At 35.9% G+C, this 17706-nt stretch overlaps 3 protein-coding genes across 5 annotated transcripts; 2 read left to right on the forward strand and 1 right to left on the reverse strand.

Moving 5' to 3' along the window:
• LOC104793213 (taxadiene 5-alpha hydroxylase-like) lies at positions 7268-9510 on the forward strand. Its single transcript, XM_010519528.2, has 3 exons — positions 7268-8320; positions 8427-8614; positions 8738-9510. Exons 1-3 carry the CDS (start codon positions 7348-7350, stop codon positions 9032-9034), a joined length of 1458 nt encoding a protein of 485 aa, XP_010517830.1. The 5' UTR covers positions 7268-7347; the 3' UTR covers positions 9035-9510.
• On the forward strand, positions 9531-11610 carry LOC104793214. The gene is made up of 2 exons (XM_010519529.2): positions 9531-11072; positions 11191-11610. Exons 1-2 carry the CDS (start codon positions 10458-10460, stop codon positions 11284-11286), a joined length of 711 nt encoding a protein of 236 aa, XP_010517831.1. The 5' UTR covers positions 9531-10457; the 3' UTR covers positions 11287-11610.
• Positions 13654-14896, reverse strand: LOC104793215 (transcription factor PAR1-like). Of its 3 annotated transcripts, none has more exons than XM_010519532.2 (2): positions 14601-14896; positions 13654-14084 (listed from the first exon to the last, which is right to left on the reverse strand). In XM_010519532.2, exons 1-2 carry the CDS (start codon positions 14726-14728, stop codon positions 13859-13861), a joined length of 354 nt encoding a protein of 117 aa, XP_010517834.1. In that variant the 5' UTR covers positions 14729-14896; the 3' UTR covers positions 13654-13858. The 3 variants fall into 3 exon arrangements, with proteins under 3 accessions (XP_010517834.1, XP_010517833.1, XP_010517832.1); XM_010519531.2 differs by having other exon boundaries at positions 13654-14112; positions 14629-14894; XM_010519530.2 differs by lacking the exon at positions 14601-14896 and having other exon boundaries at positions 13654-14368.

Below are 17706 nucleotides of genomic sequence, written 5' to 3' on the forward strand. Positions count from 1 at the left end.
TTAGGACTACTACGAGAAGTGCATCCGCTGCCATATAAGCTTACTTGGTTAAACAAGGGTACTGATATTCGTATTTCACAGCGGGCGTTGGTGTCCTTATCCATCGGCAAGTACTACAAAGACAAATTTTTTTGTGACATTGTCCCCATGGACGTGGGACATTTGATATTGAGAAGGCCGTGGCAATACGATTGTGATGTCGCTCATAGTGGCAAAACTAATGTTTACAGTTTTGTCTTTGATAACCGACGTATTGTATTGATTCCAAATCAAGACAATATTTCTACTCCTTTGGTTCGTTGTGATCAAGACAGTGTGGGAAAGGAGGTCATGGTCTCTCAGGGAGACAAGGTGTTGTTCTGCTCAGCATCTGCCTTTGAGGAGGAGTTTCAAGACACGGGTTTTGCGGTGTTGTTGTTTTCGTCAACTCCGTCACTTGATTCTCCGTCGTTGTTGACTCCTTGGATTACGGACTTGCTGACTGAATTTGCTGATGTTTTTTCGGATGAACTCCCTCATAAACTTCCTCCACTTCGTGACATTCAACACCAAATCGATTTTATACCCAATGCATCTCTTCCCAATCGACCGCATTATCGCATGAGTCCTCAAGAACATGAAGAGTTGCGACGTCAAGTCGAAGATCTGGTGGCTAAAGGTCACGTTCGTGAGAGTTTGAGTCCTTGCGCAGTTCAAGCTCTCCTTATTCCAAAAAAGGATGGTTCATGGCGCATATGTATTGATAGTCGTGCTATTAACAAGATCACGGTACATTATCGTTTCCCTATTCCGCGTTTAGATGATCTACTTGACCAAATTGGGAGTGCCACAATATTTTCAAAGCTTGATTTAAAAAGTGGTTACCATTAAATTCACATTCGTCATGGAGATGAATGGAAGACAGCATTTAAGACTAGAGAAGGTTTGTCTGAGTGGTTGGTGATGCCGTTTGGTCTTTCGAATGCCCCTAGTACCTTCATGAGGGTCATGAATCAAGCTTTGAGGCCATTCATAGGCAATTTTGTGGTGGTCTATTTTGATGATATTCTAATTTTTAGCTCTTCGCTTACGGCACATCAAGATCATCTCCGAGAGGTTTTACTAGTCTTACGTCGGGAAGCATTTTATGTGGCAAGACAGAAATGTGAGCTGGGGGTGGATCGTGTATTATTCCTTGGCTATGTGGTTTCTTCCGAGGGTTTATCCATGGATTTGGGTAAAGTCGAAGCGATTAAGTCATGGCCAATACCAAAGACGGTGACAGATGTCCGTAGTTTTCACGGTTTAGCGTCTTTTTATCGAAGGTTTGTGCCTAATTTCAGTTCTTTAATGGCTCTATTAACAGACTGTATGAAGGAGGGTAAATTTTTTTGGTATGTGGCGGCACAAGACGCGTTTGACGTGATAAAGCATAAGTTGACGACCGCTCCAATTTTGATACTTCCTGATTTTGAAATGCCGTTTGAGCTCCATTGTGATGCTTCTAAATTAGGGATTGGTGCCGTTTTAAGTCAACAGTCTCGTCCCGTGGCTTACTTTAGTGAGAAATTATCCGGTGCTCGTAGTCGTTATAGTACGTATGATGTGGAGTTCTACGCAGTGGTTCAAGCCATCAAGCATTGGCGACACTATCTTGTGCATCGGGAGTTTATTTTATTTACCGATCATGATGCTCTCAAACATCTTGAGATTCAAGTTAAAGTCTCTTCTCGTCATGCTTCTTGGATTGCGTATTTGCAGCAGTTTACGTTTTCTATTCGTCATAAGGTAGGAAAGTTGAATCGCGTGGCTGATGCGTTGAGTCGTCGCCATACGTTGCTCTTGACGTTGCATGTAGTGGTTCCGGGTTTTGCATCCTTTTCGGATCTTTATGAGATGGACCCCTTTTTCAGTACTATTTTGGCTGATGTGAAGAGTGGAGTACGGTCTGATTTTACTATAACAGATGGGTTTCTTTTCCGTGGGGTCCAACTTTGTATTCCAGATTGTAGTTTGTGTTTAAAGATGATTGAAGAGTTACATGCGGAAGGACATGTTGGTCGTGATCGCACTCTTCAGCTTGTGTCCTCGTCTTACTAATGGCCTACTTTACATCGTGATGTGGAAAGATTTGTGGAACGTTGTCGTGCTTGTCAACTTGCTAAAGGAACGACTTCGAATGCTGGTTTGTACCTTCCTTTACCGGTTCCAACTCAACCTTGGACGGATGTGAGTATGGATTTTGTTTTGGGTTTGCCTAGCACTCAACGTGGTAATGACTCTATTTTCGTGGTCGTGGATCGGTTTTATAAGATGGCTCATTTTGTGCCATGTAAACGTACTACGGATGCGGTACGTGTTGCTCAGCCGGTACGTGTTGCTCAGCTTTTCTTTCAAGAGATTTACCGTTTGCATGGTTTACCTACTTCCATTGTTTCTGATCGGGACACGAGGTTCTTAAGTCTTTTTTGGAGGTCAGTGTGGAAATTGTTACATACCATTCTTGACATGAGTAAGGCGTATCACCCGCAAACCGATGGGCAGACAGAGGTAACTAACCTTGCTTTGGGTAATATGTTGCGGTGTCTGGTTGGTGATAATATACGTTCTTGGGAAACTCGTTTGTGTCAGGCTGAGTTTGCGCATAATCACGCGGCTAACTGTAGCTCTGGTTTTAGTCCTTTTGAGATCGTTTACAGTTTATTGTTGCGAGGTCCTTTGGAGTTAACGGCAGTTCCGGATCCTCGTCGTTTGCATGGACGTGCGGTAGAATTTATGGATGCCTTGAAGATTACGCATCAGCAGGCTCGTGAACAATTGGAACTCTCTTCCCAACGCTACACGGACAAAGCCGACGTCAAACGGTGGGAGTTAGTTTTTCAACCAGGTGATAAGGTGTGGGTTGTTCTTACTAGGGATCGTATGCCTTCGCATGAATACAATAAGCTTCGGTCCCGTAAAATTGGTCCGATGGAGGTGTTGGAACGTATCAATGATAATGCTTATCGTCTTCAATTGCCTCCTCGTATGAAGACTTCTAATGTGTTTAACGTCAAATATCTCTCGAAGTTTCACGGTGACAATGACGAACCAGATTTAGAGGCGAATCTTTTTCTACTCGGAGGGACCTGATGCAGCGCATCTTAGGCATTCGTCTTCTATTTTCTTTTCTCTTGTGGGCTTTGTTACGTTTACGTTTATCTTGGGCTTTACGTTTTCTTTTGCTCTGTTTTAGTCGGTTTACAACCTAGGGTTTTTCTTTGTTTCTTTTGTATAAATATTCTCTTAGCTTGAAGGAGGAAGACAACTTTTACTGAATAATAATTCAGAGCTTTAAACTTTTCTATTTCCTTGTTTATCGGCTATTCTTTTTGAATCAACGATCTACAAGCTTATCTTTTGTTCGGTATTCTTTGAATCAACGACACAAGACAAACTCCTCTGTTCGGCTATTCGTGAGAATCAACGAACACAAGGTTTTCTATCAGTTACGGATCAAAGGTATCCGTATGTGCAACAATAAGGAATATTTGATAGAAAGAATTAGGTGGTTTCCAGTAATGGCTAAAACGGTCCAAAATAAATTACTCCAAAACTAGGGTAACACATATGGACCAAATTGTCTGTTTGTTTTAGCGTTCAAGGCGATCCGACCAACCAAACGCACTAATAGTCCCGATCATTGAAAGAATCAATGTCTTAAACTATCAAATAAGTATAAAACTTAAACATGTCTCGACATACAAATACATGTGTGTGCCTATGTATATGCAAAAGCTATAATTATACATTTATACTTTGGAGTAAAACGTTAGCAATTATTAATATGTAAATATACTAATGTTCGCTAACGATCATATATATACAACAATACCATTGATGATGATTGACGACCATCATACGTTTATAAATTGTTGTTTTCAATGTCAACATCATCATCATCATCATCATCATCGTAATGATGCCTAATTTTAGGCATCTAGTTTCCAAGAGCGAAACTATTTTTTAAGATGCTCATAATTTGGTTGATCAAAAGAAAAAAAGGAAAAGATGCTCATAGCTTAATTTATTAAACAAATCTTTTTCTTATTTTGTTGTTTCTATGAGAGGTTAATTTGTTATGCAAGTTAATAACAAAACCGACGACGTAAAGTGCATCATATATGCCTAATGCCGCGAGGCCTGCGACAGTATAAATAATAACTCTCCAAAATTCGTTTGATATGATAAGACGTTTTTTCACAAGGATTCTATAACTAGCGACTTCTTAACCAATTATTCCTTATTCGAAATTATCCTCACTGTTGCGACTTGCGAGCAAAATTAGAAAATTCTATCTTAGGTGCATGAACAATAAAAAAATGAATAGTCCAAATTTCAATAATTAATACCGTCCACATAATTTGTAAATTTTGAAATAATGTAACGTTCAAGAGTGATATATGTAAAGATAAATGCCCAAAAGTATACACAAAGGACTAAAGATTATGCGATTATTTGGACGTCTATATACCGTAAGATTAGTTTAATGTATGTGATATACACACCAATCTCTCAGACGCAGTTTGCAACGTAACTTGGACATAACAGAGGCAGCCGGCCACAGCAGATCTTTAGGGATTCACGTATAATTTTTAATTTTATTTTTCCAAAGTATAATATTACTCTAATGAAAATTTCGTCAGCAAGTGTCTTTACATATAGTCATATTTATCACGAACAAATAAAAAAAAAAAATACACAGTATTACGAAATTATTTAAGAGGCAGATTATGGGGATCAGATTCATCTGTGATACATTCATTTACAAATCTTGGTTATATAGCATATTCCAACTTCCAAGCACATGCACTTGTCTCTCTCTATATATCTCCCTCTTTCTTACCCAAATTCAACAATAGAAGAAAATAAAATATACTACTACAACATAATTATTTTTCAATATTCGGAAGTCAACATATAAGCTTTGTTAGTTCTTTATTAATCAGACATTTGATGAATTCATATAGATTTTAATTAAACGTAAATTATGGATTATATTCTTTTGGAAATACTGGAGTTATACCAATAAAACATAAAATTTAAGCTATGGTTTGAATTTAATTTACTTTTTGGCTTTTTTTTTTCCCAGTTACCACCTAGTTGTTTCAACATTATTCTCGTCTAAAGTTTTTAAGGATACGTATTCAGATTTATTAATTCCTAATATTTCTGTTTTAAGTAAGAAGATACCAAAGAGAAGATATGTACATTAGAGAACATATGAAGCAAACCATCTATATTAACATTTTTGAAGTTATGCCCTTAAAATTTAACTTATTTAATTTGTTTTTTTTACAACATTAACCCCTCCAGATTTTCTTAAAATAACATTTCTACTTAATTAATCTCTACAGATTTTCCTAAACTAACATTTCGAATTAACTCAATTAATGGAACTATAGGAATGGTTCAAATTTATTAATGTTTATTGCCATACACAGCATGACACCATCATTTAAGATATCAAGAATAAATGCTCAAAACTTATTTAATACATCTTTATGATATGTTTAATGTAAATCAACCCATTTTGAGAAATAAAAGATTACAACATCAAAGATTATTATGACGTAGATAACGTCCTTAAACACGAGAACCAAAATTAAGGAAATCACATTTTAGCAAATATATAACTTTGTAAGCAAGAAATACATTTATTTCTGTACATATCTCTTTTAGAAACTAAAAATAGTTCTGCAATATTCTCACAACTCCATTAGACATACAGAAAAATCTCGTGTTTATTGCTAAGGATCGTTTGACACCTTGCTCAGCAAACATTTATTCAATTATAAATATCAACTTCAAAAGAAAAACACAACACCCACAACCAAAACCTACATCCGCATAGCTAAACACAAGATCGTAAACCTTTTGCATTAATTCAAAATTGCCATATATATTTTTAGATTTTTTGCTTGCTTACCAATATATTCTCGATCTCATATCACATCTAATTTACCATCTTCAAAGGACTATATAAATAACGTCTCAATAGCAATACAAAAATGTATCAATTCATACATTTGAAGTAACCTTCCCGGTTGAGACACTTGATTTGGTTTTGGCGATAAACAGGTGCACATTTATTCCTTTATTAATTTATTGGTACAAAATGTTTATACTTTCTTTATTTCATCTCTAATACCCTTCTTTTCTTATCTTAGATGGTTTAAAATCCATTTATTTGAAAAAAAAGAAGATTTGGTTTCACGTGAACATGCAACCTTCCAGTTAGTGGATAATCAATATATTTTTTGCTTGATTTATTTCATATCTACACTAATTTTTTGTTTTGGACTTCATGTAGTTATGTACTTATGTCACAAATGCATGTTGAGAAAGAAACCAATCTGAGTTTAGCACACGGTGAGCTGCTCACCTTTCTAGGTATCCTCTTTATATTTATTATTGTATATATACTATTCTTTTGCACTTACTAAGCTTTTCGGTTTTTGGTACACCCCAGGATTTTGCTTTGATCCATTTGTATATCTTTTCAAACAATTGGGAGTAAATTAAAGGGGCCTATGTTGAGGCCACAAAGGAGGAAAATATGTTGGAGGAGGAGAAAAGAAAGAGATGAGTTTGGCGAAGTTGTTCAAAGTATTTGTTGAATGATAATTGTTTAATTGATTCCAAAGTGACTATTAAATGTTCTATGTACTTTGTAATGATTTAATAGAGTAATATGTGAGCATGATAATCATGTAATTATATGATAATTTAGGATTTTTTTTCCTGTAACTAGACTAATATTTTATTGTATATGTATTAACGGTTGAATATAAAAATAGTAAATAAAATTGATTTAATTACGACTGTAAAAAACAAATTATTTTGTGTGGTATACGGGTGAAATTCTAGAATTAACATTCAAAATACAATTATACAATATAAATACAAAAAAAAGAAAAAAAAAATAATAAATAAATAAAGTTTAAAAATTTTAGTTAAAAAATTGTCTTGGCGGTGTACCGCGGGTTAAAATCTAGTTTGTATGCATATGCATAATATGTTTAGTATCACCGACTTTTTTTGTTTAATCATGTGTTTAGTATCACCGTCTGCTGCAAACCAATGTATTAAGATATTGTAGTCTGAGCTCTAAAGGAACTGTATCTTGAAGATCAATCATGTGTCAGAACTCAGAACGAACAAGAATGAAAATTTAATAACAAAGTAAGGGAATTAGAATAATACCACTTGGTTTGACCTTAACCTTCAAAAAAAAAAATATCTTACTTATAAATACTCAGTTCATAATCCAATACTGTATTATGCAAAACTTGATTAATAACATTTGGTAAAGTAAACAAACAAAAAATGGTTTTAGAACCAAACTTCGTTCTCTCATGGGTCTTCTTATGCATAGCTGCAACAGTCTCCAGCACACTTTTCTTCTTCCGCAAGAAACATCACCGGTTCATATCAAAGAAGATTCAGAAGACGAAGAAGCTTCCTCCTGGAGAAATGGGGCTTCCATGGATTGGCGAAACAATGGAGTTCTACAAAGCTCAAAAAAGCAACAGAGTGTTTGAGGATTTCGTAAATCCAAGGATCATCAAACATGGGAACATCCTCAAGACAAAAATCATGGGATCACCAACAATAGTAGTCAATGGAGCTGAAGCAAATAGGCTGATATTGTCCAATGAGTTTAGCTTGGTGGTGAGCTCATGGCCTTCATCCTCTGTTCAGCTAATGGGAATGAACTGCATCATGGCTAAGCAAGGCGAGAAGCATCGTGTCCTTAGAGGGATTGTAGCTAATAGCCTTAGCTACAACGGGTTAGAGTCCATAGTACCTAAGCTCTGTGACACCGTTAAGTTTTATCTTGAAACTGAATGGCGAGGCAAGAAAGAGATTAGCCTCTACCGTTCTGCAAAAGCACTTACGTTCACTGTAGTCTTTGAGTGTTTGTATGGGATTAAAGTGGAGCTTGGGATGTTAGAGATCTTTGAGAAGGTCTTAGACGGAGTGTTCGCTATGCCGGTTGAGTTTCCTTATTCTAAGTTTGCTAGAGCGAAGAAGGCAAGGCTAGAGATAGAGACATTTCTTGTTGCCAAGGTTAGAGACAAGAGAAGAGAAATGGAAGAAGAAGCAGAGAAGCCAAACACAACAACGCTTTTCTCAAGGCTAATAGAAGAGTTGATCAAAGGCCTGATAACCGAAGAAGAGGTTGTAGATAATATGGTTTTGTTAGTATTTGCAGCTCATGACACAACCTCTTACGCCATGGCCATGACTTTCAAGATGTTAGCTCAGCACCCAACTTGCCGTGACACTCTCCTTCAAGGTAACAATCAAATAAATCTCAGAATATATATATATATATATATATATATTTTTTTTTCACTATCAGAAAAGTCAACTCTAAATTTCTCTCTTGATTCATCTCTCAGAACATGTTCGGATAAAAGCAAACAAAGGGGAAGGAGAACATCTTACAGTGGACGATGTGAAAAGGATGAAGTATAGTTGGCAAGTTGTTCGTGAAACAATGAGATTATCTCCTCCAATCTTCGGTTCCTTTAGGAAAGCAGTTGCTGATATTGACTATGGAGGATTCACAATCCCCAAAGGCTGGAAGGTATAAGTATAAGACATCCATTCATCTCCGTTCTCCCCCTAGCTTCTTTAATTTCTAATCAACACTCTGGTTCTTTCAAGAAATGCTAATAAAATAAACCTCCGGATCTTTTTTTGAATGCAGATACTATGGACAACTTATGGAACTCATTACAATCCTGAAATATTTCAAGATCCAATGAGTTTTGATCCAACAAGATTTGATAAGCCAATACAAGCGTATACATATCTTCCATTTGGAGGTGGACCAAGGCTTTGTGCAGGTCACCAACTAGCAAAAATCAGCATTCTCGTTTTCTTGCATTTCGTCATGACCAATTACGATTGGTCCTTAGTTTACCCAGATGAGACAATCAGCATGGATCCTCTCCCATTTCCGACCCTTGGAATGCCAATCAAAATCTCTTCCAAGGAGTCATAGAATAGACATGAGTATGTATGTTATACCCTGTGTATGTATGCAATCTTCAAAGTCCACCACAAGTGCTAGACTTGTATTGACTCTTTTTATTTCAGTGTAACTAGCACAAGTACCATATGTGTATGTATAAATGCTTTTGCTAAGCGAGAATCCTTCTTACGAATTTTATGGATCCTTAACGCACTGCATCATATCAGATAGCAAATAATGATGTACAGGCTTTAAACCTCTTCTCAACCAACGGTTCAACAAGATCATCTCTAAGTTCCACTACATATCTGATCCAATCTGCTTGTCCACACGAAAATTTGTTTCTAAAGTTGCTCAAGTCTTGTTTTCACATTGAACCAACCAGTCAAAAACAAAAAGTGTGAATGTTTCTTCCTTTATTCCATCAGCCATTCCTTTTCATCTCTCAACTACTCTTCAAAGTTTTCATCATAAGATTTTCTTTTTCTCTTCTTTATCTTCTTTGTTTGGTTTNTTGAATGCAGATACTATGGACAACTTATGGAACTCATTACAATCCTGAAATATTTCAAGATCCAATGAGTTTTGATCCAACAAGATTTGATAAGCCAATACAAGCGTATACATATCTTCCATTTGGAGGTGGACCAAGGCTTTGTGCAGGTCACCAACTAGCAAAAATCAGCATTCTCGTTTTCTTGCATTTCGTCATGACCAATTACGATTGGTCCTTAGTTTACCCAGATGAGACAATCAGCATGGATCCTCTCCCATTTCCGACCCTTGGAATGCCAATCAAAATCTCTTCCAAGGAGTCATAGAATAGACATGAGTATGTATGTTATACCCTGTGTATGTATGCAATCTTCAAAGTCCACCACAAGTGCTAGACTTGTATTGACTCTTTTTATTTCAGTGTAACTAGCACAAGTACCATATGTGTATGTATAAATGCTTTTGCTAAGCGAGAATCCTTCTTACGAATTTTATGGATCCTTAACGCACTGCATCATATCAGATAGCAAATAATGATGTACAGGCTTTAAACCTCTTCTCAACCAACGGTTCAACAAGATCATCTCTAAGTTCCACTACATATCTGATCCAATCTGCTTGTCCACACGAAAATTTGTTTCTAAAGTTGCTCAAGTCTTGTTTTCACATTGAACCAACCAGTCAAAAACAAAAAGTGTGAATGTTTCTTCCTTTATTCCATCAGCCATTCCTTTTCATCTCTCAACTACTCTTCAAAGTTTTCATCATAAGATTTTCTTTTTCTCTTCTTTATCTTCTTTGTTTGGTTTTACTTTTCAACTTATAGTTTTGAACTATAACAATGCAACTAATATATGAAGCAGCCTTCAAGATATATTGAGTCCGTGAACGGAGTCCATACCGTAGCAGCTCAAAGTAGAACAAAAGATAGAGAAAGAGGAAACATACCAAAAGAAGAATGGAAAAGGTAGGTGAAGATGAGGAGAGGACCACTGAAGAAGCAAACGATTCAATTGACGAGACGAGGAGTGATAAGGAAGCTGAAAATATCAGAGGTACAGCTGCTGATCAAGTTGATCCAGTAGATTCTAAAGAAGGCTCCACGGGTCCATCTAACGCACACACTGTCGCCTCTATTGATCCTGATTTCAATGAATCTGATACGGAGGACGAAGAGAAGGTTCTCGCGTTTTTCAGACGTCATAGTGGTTTGATACCTGAGGTCACCGAGCGAAACAACTTCCCATCCATGAACAAGTCTGAAAAGATGATACTTCAGTTCCAAGAAGACAATCCTACAGAAACAGAACAAACAAGTTTAGTGTTCCACAGTTTGAAAGATAGCAGTGAGATTTCCGATATTGGTGAAGTCAATCTGAATTCACAGGAAGTAGTAGAAGGAAAGTCATCATCAGCTTCAAGTGAGGATATCGATGATGAATCATCCAGTAACTCAGACCTTGATTCCAGCCTTTCCAAGTATTATTTTGATGGGTCCTTACCGGTTTCGACTTATGTCGAAGAATTTGATACCCATCAAGATGAATCTACTGTACCTAAAGATGAAAATCAGGTTCGCAACTCAAACTAAACAAGTTTATGACACATCGTTCTCCATAAACACCACCAATTCAGTTGTAGCTCTACCCTCTCTCATTTGCATATTAAAACACTATCCTTACATTTTTCAGATGCCTCTACTGCGTCGTAAGCACCCCATGCAGCAACTAACTTCGTGGAAGAATTGTTGTGGACTCCTTCAGCTTCTCCGGGCAGCTAATCCATAATATTCAGACACCAAAAAAAGTTGACCCAGAGAAAACCAAGATTCTGCAATGAATAGATCTATGCAGAATATAAGGAATAAACGGAATAAGCACTACACCCTAGAGGCCAGAGCGACATATTCATAGCAGATAGAGATATGACACAGTTGTTCTAGTACTCATCACATCATGGTTTCTATTAGCAAGTTGCTCTTGTTCTTCATTTTCTTAAGTTTCTAAGCAATGGCTAGAATGTGTGTAAGTGTAACGAAGCACTGTCAAGCAATCTAGCAACAAGTGTCTCTTTGTTATTCATTCAACAGAAATACAGCAAACTGATGACAAGCCGGTATGAAATGTATTCACATATCACAACCTAAAAGCCAAGGATGCATCGATCACGTCAAACAAATAAAAAAACCAGAAACATCACAAACTCAACGAAAGCCAGGCAAAATCTTAGGGACCTAGATGACCCTGAAACTTCCAAAAGTTATGGTCTTTAGCTAATCCTTCATTCCATACTATCTAATCACATTCGTTCTGAATAGCATATGAACATTTTCGCTGCCACCAAACCAGCAACTCCAACTGATACTTCTCCTTCCAAGAAACTTTTTTCGGTCACCATAACAAGTTACAACCTTTGTAGCTCTGACTCCATTACTAGGCTCCAAAAATCCTCTCGTTCGATAAAGTTACCTTTTTTCTTCTTCTTCAACAACTCAACCTTCTTTAACTCAATCTCCATTGCAACGAGTCCTCTGTCTGCTTCTTCTCGAACTTACAATTCTCCCATATCCATCACTAACTTGCAGTCTCAAGCCAGAGACTTTCCTCTGCAATTTGTATATCTCTTCATCTTTATAATTACCTTTCTCTTACCTCTTCTTCTACTCTTAAGTTCCTCACTCTTCTCCTCCATATCCTTCACTTCCAAAACCCCAATTATCCCATATCCAAATCGCTAAGTAACTCTCCCTTCTCAATCTCAAATCTCGCTTTCCACAAAGTCTCCACTTCCTTCTCATAACTCTCAAAGCTCTCACCTTTATCCGTTAACCCTTTCTTCAACTCCACCGCCGTCTCATCTCCACATCTCACTTTCAATCTCTTCGAACCTCTGCTTCATAATCCACATTCCACAGTACGAGATTTTTAATTTTCCAGGAGAAATCAAATTCGAATTCGAATTCCTTACAAAAATAAAAATCGACTTTTTAGGGTTTTTACTTCTTTTTTTTTTAGCTTTGAGTGGAGAAATCGGACGGTTGAGGAATGATTTGACGATCGATCGGAGGGTAGTTGACAAATATTGCCGCGCGCGTTGTTAAAAGAGTTAAAGAGAGACTCCAACTATACAATTTAAGGGTCAGGCCCAGTTACATTAAGCCCAAGTAAAAACATAACTAAAGCAAAACGTTTTGAGTCGTGTAGTCTGTAGCTGTAGCCAAACTAACTAGCCATGCAGGATTTGGTGATTAGTTATAACTTATAAACCTAATTATAATGTAACACTGATCTAATACGTATGTGTTAAGAGTTTAAAAGTAAACTACGTATCTATTTAGTTATAGCAACTTCATCTAATACAGAACTTATACGATTTATGACTCACTTTATCAATGATTTTAATTTTTAAGTAAGTCTTGTGAGCTTTTCCAAATTAATGATTTTTTGTATAAAAATTCGATGATTCAAGAATATTTTTAATTTGAATAAATAAGGTTAGTAAGAAATTAATATTTTCCTGCTATAGTGCTATGTAATAGTATTGACACTATTGACTATAGTGCTATGTAATAGTATTGACACTATTGAAGAGGTCAATAGTGTCAATGTAATAGTATTGTAAAGTCAGAGGAATATGTACGTACTAATGAATCCTATAACTATCCAAATGTTTTTTTTTTGTTAGCGGTTAACTTAAAAAAAAATGTGGGTAGATGGTAGCTCTCTAGCTAGTACTTTTACACGACTAAAAAGATTGTCTTGTATGTACAAGGAATAATGTACACATGAACTCTCTATCTTTCGACTGGACCACAGGGGAAAACTCAAATTCAGTATGTTCATCATCATAAGCTTAAAATAAGTATCGACCGACTTTGGAAATCTTTGTTATAAAGCATGTGGAATGAGCTCATCCAAAATTAAAAATGGGCCACGCGTTATATTAACTAAACTTTCTCAATATCATTAATGCCAAATCTCAAATGCAAGTGCTACCTCGTGATCCAATTTAATATCTTGATGGCCTCAACAACTAAATAAGTTATGTAACTACACTGATCGTTCCCTACATTAATGGTAATTTTCGTTAGGGAACACTTCTCATAACTACGAAACGGCTTAAATTAACCAGAACTTAATAATATAGTCCTAATAAAGAAAAAAGATTTCCAAGAAAAAAAATGCTGAGATCTCTTTCCTCGTATATCAAATCAAAGCTAAATAGAAAAAAAAGACCATGTTAATTAAAAAAAAAAAAAAAAAAAAGATCAATGTGGTTTTTTTTTTCCTTTTTTTTGTTTTTGTTTTGGGGAATCGAAGAAAAGAAGAAGAACAAATCTTTTGATGTGGTCGGTCATCTTCAACCTCCGAACTTCATGTCTTCTTGATCTAAGCGCTGGAGAAACGAAGTGAGAACTTTAATGGTTTTGATCTGACATTGTAGAGACATAATGTAACCAGCTGTCTCTTCGAAGAGCGCGTCAACACCAAGCGCCGTTCCTCCGGGAATAATCCTCTGCAAAGCCTCGATCTTCTCCTTAACTTCGTCTTCTTCTTCTTCTTCTTGGTAATCTTCACGTACGGTTGCGTTAGTCTCTGACAATCTCCGTTTAGTTCTGCGCTCGAAACCAGCGGCGCGTGATTTCACGGCGGATGAGCAAGACGGTGACAGAGAGCGTCTGGTGGTGTCGGGGGTGGCTAGAGTTTCTTCCATTGAAGGAGAGAGAGAGAGAGAGGAAGGAATGATGATGAGTAGTTTTGAGAGAATAATGAAAGAAGTTAGGAATGTGGATGTGTGTAAAAGTGTGTGTTGTATATATATTATTTGAGTGATGATGATGATAGACAAAATGGCGTATGGTTAAATTTAGTCGGTTTAACCTGATTTTACTTTGGTTTATTATTGCTTATGGTTTGGTTTGTTTATGCTTTTTATGTTACATTTTTTTTGGGGTGTACAATACATTAGTGAAGAAGGTTCGGTTATGAAGGAATTTTGTGGTTTGGTTTGTCTAAATATAACGATGTAAATTTGTGAAAGTCGATAAAATAAATTCTATTTTTAGAAATTGAAAAATTGGTTTAATGGGCGGTATTGGCCNGCGTTAGTCTCTGACAATCTCCGTTTAGTTCTGCGCTCGAAACCAGCGGCGCGTGATTTCACGGCGGATGAGCAAGACGGTGACAGAGAGCGTCTGGTGGTGTCGGGGGTGGCTAGAGTTTCTTCCATTGAAGGAGAGAGAGAGAGAGAGGAAGGAATGATGATGAGTAGTTTTGAGAGAATAATGAAAGAAGTTAGGAATGTGGATGTGTGTAAAAGTGTGTGTTGTATATATATTATTTGAGTGATGATGATGATAGACAAAATGGCGTATGGTTAAATTTAGTCGGTTTAACCTGATTTTACTTTGGTTTATTATTGCTTATGGTTTGGTTTGTTTATGCTTTTTATGTTACATTTTTTTTGGGGTGTACAATACATTAGTGAAGAAGGTTCGGTTATGAAGGAATTTTGTGGTTTGGTTTGTCTAAATATAACGATGTAAATTTGTGAAAGTCGATAAAATAAATTCTATTTTTAGAAATTGAAAAATTGGTTTAATGGGCGGTATTGGCCATCAAAGCTGGGTCCAGTTGTACGTTAATTTTTATTTTTATTATCCTCGTGTTTCGGATTTTGGAGGTTTTTCTTTTTCATTTTTATTTTGCTTTTACTTGGGGTTCCATTTCCAGAGATTTGGATCTTGAAGAAGAGACATGATAGTTCACGCGCCATGTCGACTGGTTTGAGACTTTAGTGGACACGTCACTCACTTAAGTGGATCACGCTCACATGTAGATTGGATTATTTTCTGTTTGATAAATGAGATTTTATATTTGTATTTCTATTTTTCTATTTTGTTTTACTAATAGCTAGCTTGAGGTTTGATCTACTAAATTATACATCAATGATTCAATATTTGTATTTATGCCATATGTGTTGTTAAGAGAAGGTGTTGTTATTCTTAACACATCTTGCTAAAGTTTCATCCCGTTTAGGCTAAGCCATGAATATATGAAGACACATGAAAACGAAGCAAATAATTCATATAATATACCATAAAATTAAACGACGGTGAAAGAAAGAGAACTTAAAAAAAGCTATACGTTATTTTGTGTTATTAACACTTAACAGTGAGATACTGAAAGGAGCTATACGTTGTTTAAGCGTTATATAACTTGAAAGGAGCTACTACAGATTTTAAGTTATCATACGTGTAAAAGAAGAGAAAAAGGAGCTTAAGTTACACAAAATCAATTAGACGACGATAAATGCTAGTTATGCAGTTATGGTTATAGATAGGCCATTCGGGTGGTGCGTAGTAGTAGTAGTGGTATAGTATAAATAAGTAGAAGCTAGTAAATAACGTAGTACGGACGATACAAAAATTAAAGCACGACGCGCGTGGAGATAAGAAGGGGAGAAAGGATCCAGCAAGTAGGACAGGTGCATGGGAACAAGGGAGAGAGAAATGGGATCCACACAACCAAAGAAAAGAAAAGAAAAGAAAGAGAAGGAGAGAGCACATGTGCGCTCACATGAATATCTCCATCTTCGAAGCCCCATTCCCATGTGCCTCCTCCTCCTCTCTTCTAGTCTCCTTAATAACACATTACAGATAACACATTACAGACTGTAAGTAATATAGTAGATGGGATGAGATCGAGATCAGATAGATAGATACTCTTTTAAGAGATAGATAGATAGTGAACTAGTTCCTAGTTCGTACAATTGAGGAGGGGAGGATCTAATCCTACTAACTAAAGGGATCACATCCACATGATATCTATTGGGCATGGTGGCTACGTGGCACTCTTTTTGGGTCCCCACCTCACTGAGCTCCTAAATATGTCTTCTCATCTTTTTACTCTGATGTTTTGAAATATTTTTGTGTCATTGATGTTTTGTAAAAATCAAAAAGTAATCATTGAAAATATTTAAAATTTTGAATTGTTATTAGTTTAAAATTAAATAATATCTCTTTAGTCAAAGAAAAAATATATTTAAACTCAGTAATTATTGTTTTCTTAAACTGTCTAAAAGCTTCTAAACATCAATTTCAATTTTTTAGAGACAAATGGAGTATTTGTTTTTGTCAACTCTTCTTTCTTTTTCTTTTTATGTAATAAAAAGACCCCAATCTCCCATAATTCTAACCATGAATAAACAACAATCTCAATATATGTATCTATAGTATTTGTTTTTGTTAAACGGCCAAAAAACAAGAAGAAAGCCAAGGAAGTTAATGTTATTGGATTCGAATATAGTGTTATATTAATAGAGATATCATGTTATACGACTTACATCTTAATACATCAAACCGTTATAATAAATGTTACTCAGTATTGATTAATTCCGGATTTAGTATTAATACCATATGAGGCTTTAAATTTTTATTGTGAAACAAAAGTTATACTAAAAGAAAACTGATAACATCTTAATTTTGCTAAGTAAAAAACAGAAGATTTAATACGATTTAATGGTTAAGATTATTTTTTATTTTTATTTTTATAAACAACACTAAAACAAATTTCTGATTTTTAGATGCAAGACAAAATAAATAAAAGAGGATGAGGAGGAGGATGAGGAGGAGGAGGAGGAGGAGCAGGGAGAGTAGAGAACTAAAGATGATGAATGATACTATATGTTTCCAAGGAGGGGACGAAGAGAAGAGGTGTTTGGTTGGTTTCTCGGGATTGAGATTTACAAAAATCGGGCGTCTTTCTCATTTCACCATCTACCAAACTGACACTCACCCCAATTCTAGTATCCATTTATTTATGTATTTGCATTTACATTAAATTTGTTACAAAAATATAACACACTGAAATAATTTAATTTCTTAGCTTTTAGCCCAGCTTTCGCATTCGTCTTGGAATAATCAATTCCAATGTCTTTTTGTATCTTCTTCTTCTTTTTATTTTTATTTTTTATCCTTCCAAAAAGTAACTTTACTTTGATAATGAAAACTAACTAAATATTCATATCTAGGAAGGGATTAAGACAAGGCAAAGATATGTGTTTTTTTTAAGAGTTGAGAAAGGGAGAAAAAATGATTATTTGGTAATGGTTTAGTTACACAATCAAAGGACAGTTGTTAAGAAATTCTCTTCTCTTTTTTCTCTAATAAGGATGGGCTAAACAGGTGGGCACACCATGATGGGTGA

This window comes from Camelina sativa, chromosome 6 (assembly GCF_000633955.1).
Source record: "Camelina sativa cultivar DH55 chromosome 6, Cs, whole genome shotgun sequence".
In the NCBI taxonomy this organism is placed as follows: domain Eukaryota; kingdom Viridiplantae; phylum Streptophyta; class Magnoliopsida; order Brassicales; family Brassicaceae; genus Camelina; species Camelina sativa.

Bases quoted from the DNA above. Each gene is read 5' to 3' on its own strand.
- LOC104793213 (XM_010519528.2), top strand. From the start codon at position 7,348: ATGGTTTTAGAACCAAACTTCGTTCTCTCATGGGTCTTCTTATGCATA. The intron at 8,321-8,426 runs GTAACAATCAAA...TTCATCTCTCAG, and splicing joins CCGTGACACTCTCCTTCAAG to AACATGTTCGGATAAAAGCA. The intron at 8,615-8,737 runs GTATAAGTATAA...TTTTGAATGCAG, and splicing joins CAATCCCCAAAGGCTGGAAG to ATACTATGGACAACTTATGG.
- LOC104793214 (XM_010519529.2), top strand. From the start codon at position 10,458: ATGGAAAAGGTAGGTGAAGATGAGGAGAGGACCACTGAAGAAGCAAAC. The intron at 11,073-11,190 runs GTTCGCAACTCA...TACATTTTTCAG, and splicing joins TACCTAAAGATGAAAATCAG to ATGCCTCTACTGCGTCGTAA.
- LOC104793215 (XM_010519532.2), bottom strand. From the start codon at position 14,728: ATGGAAGAAACTCTAGCCACCCCCGACACCACCAGACGCTCTCTGTCA.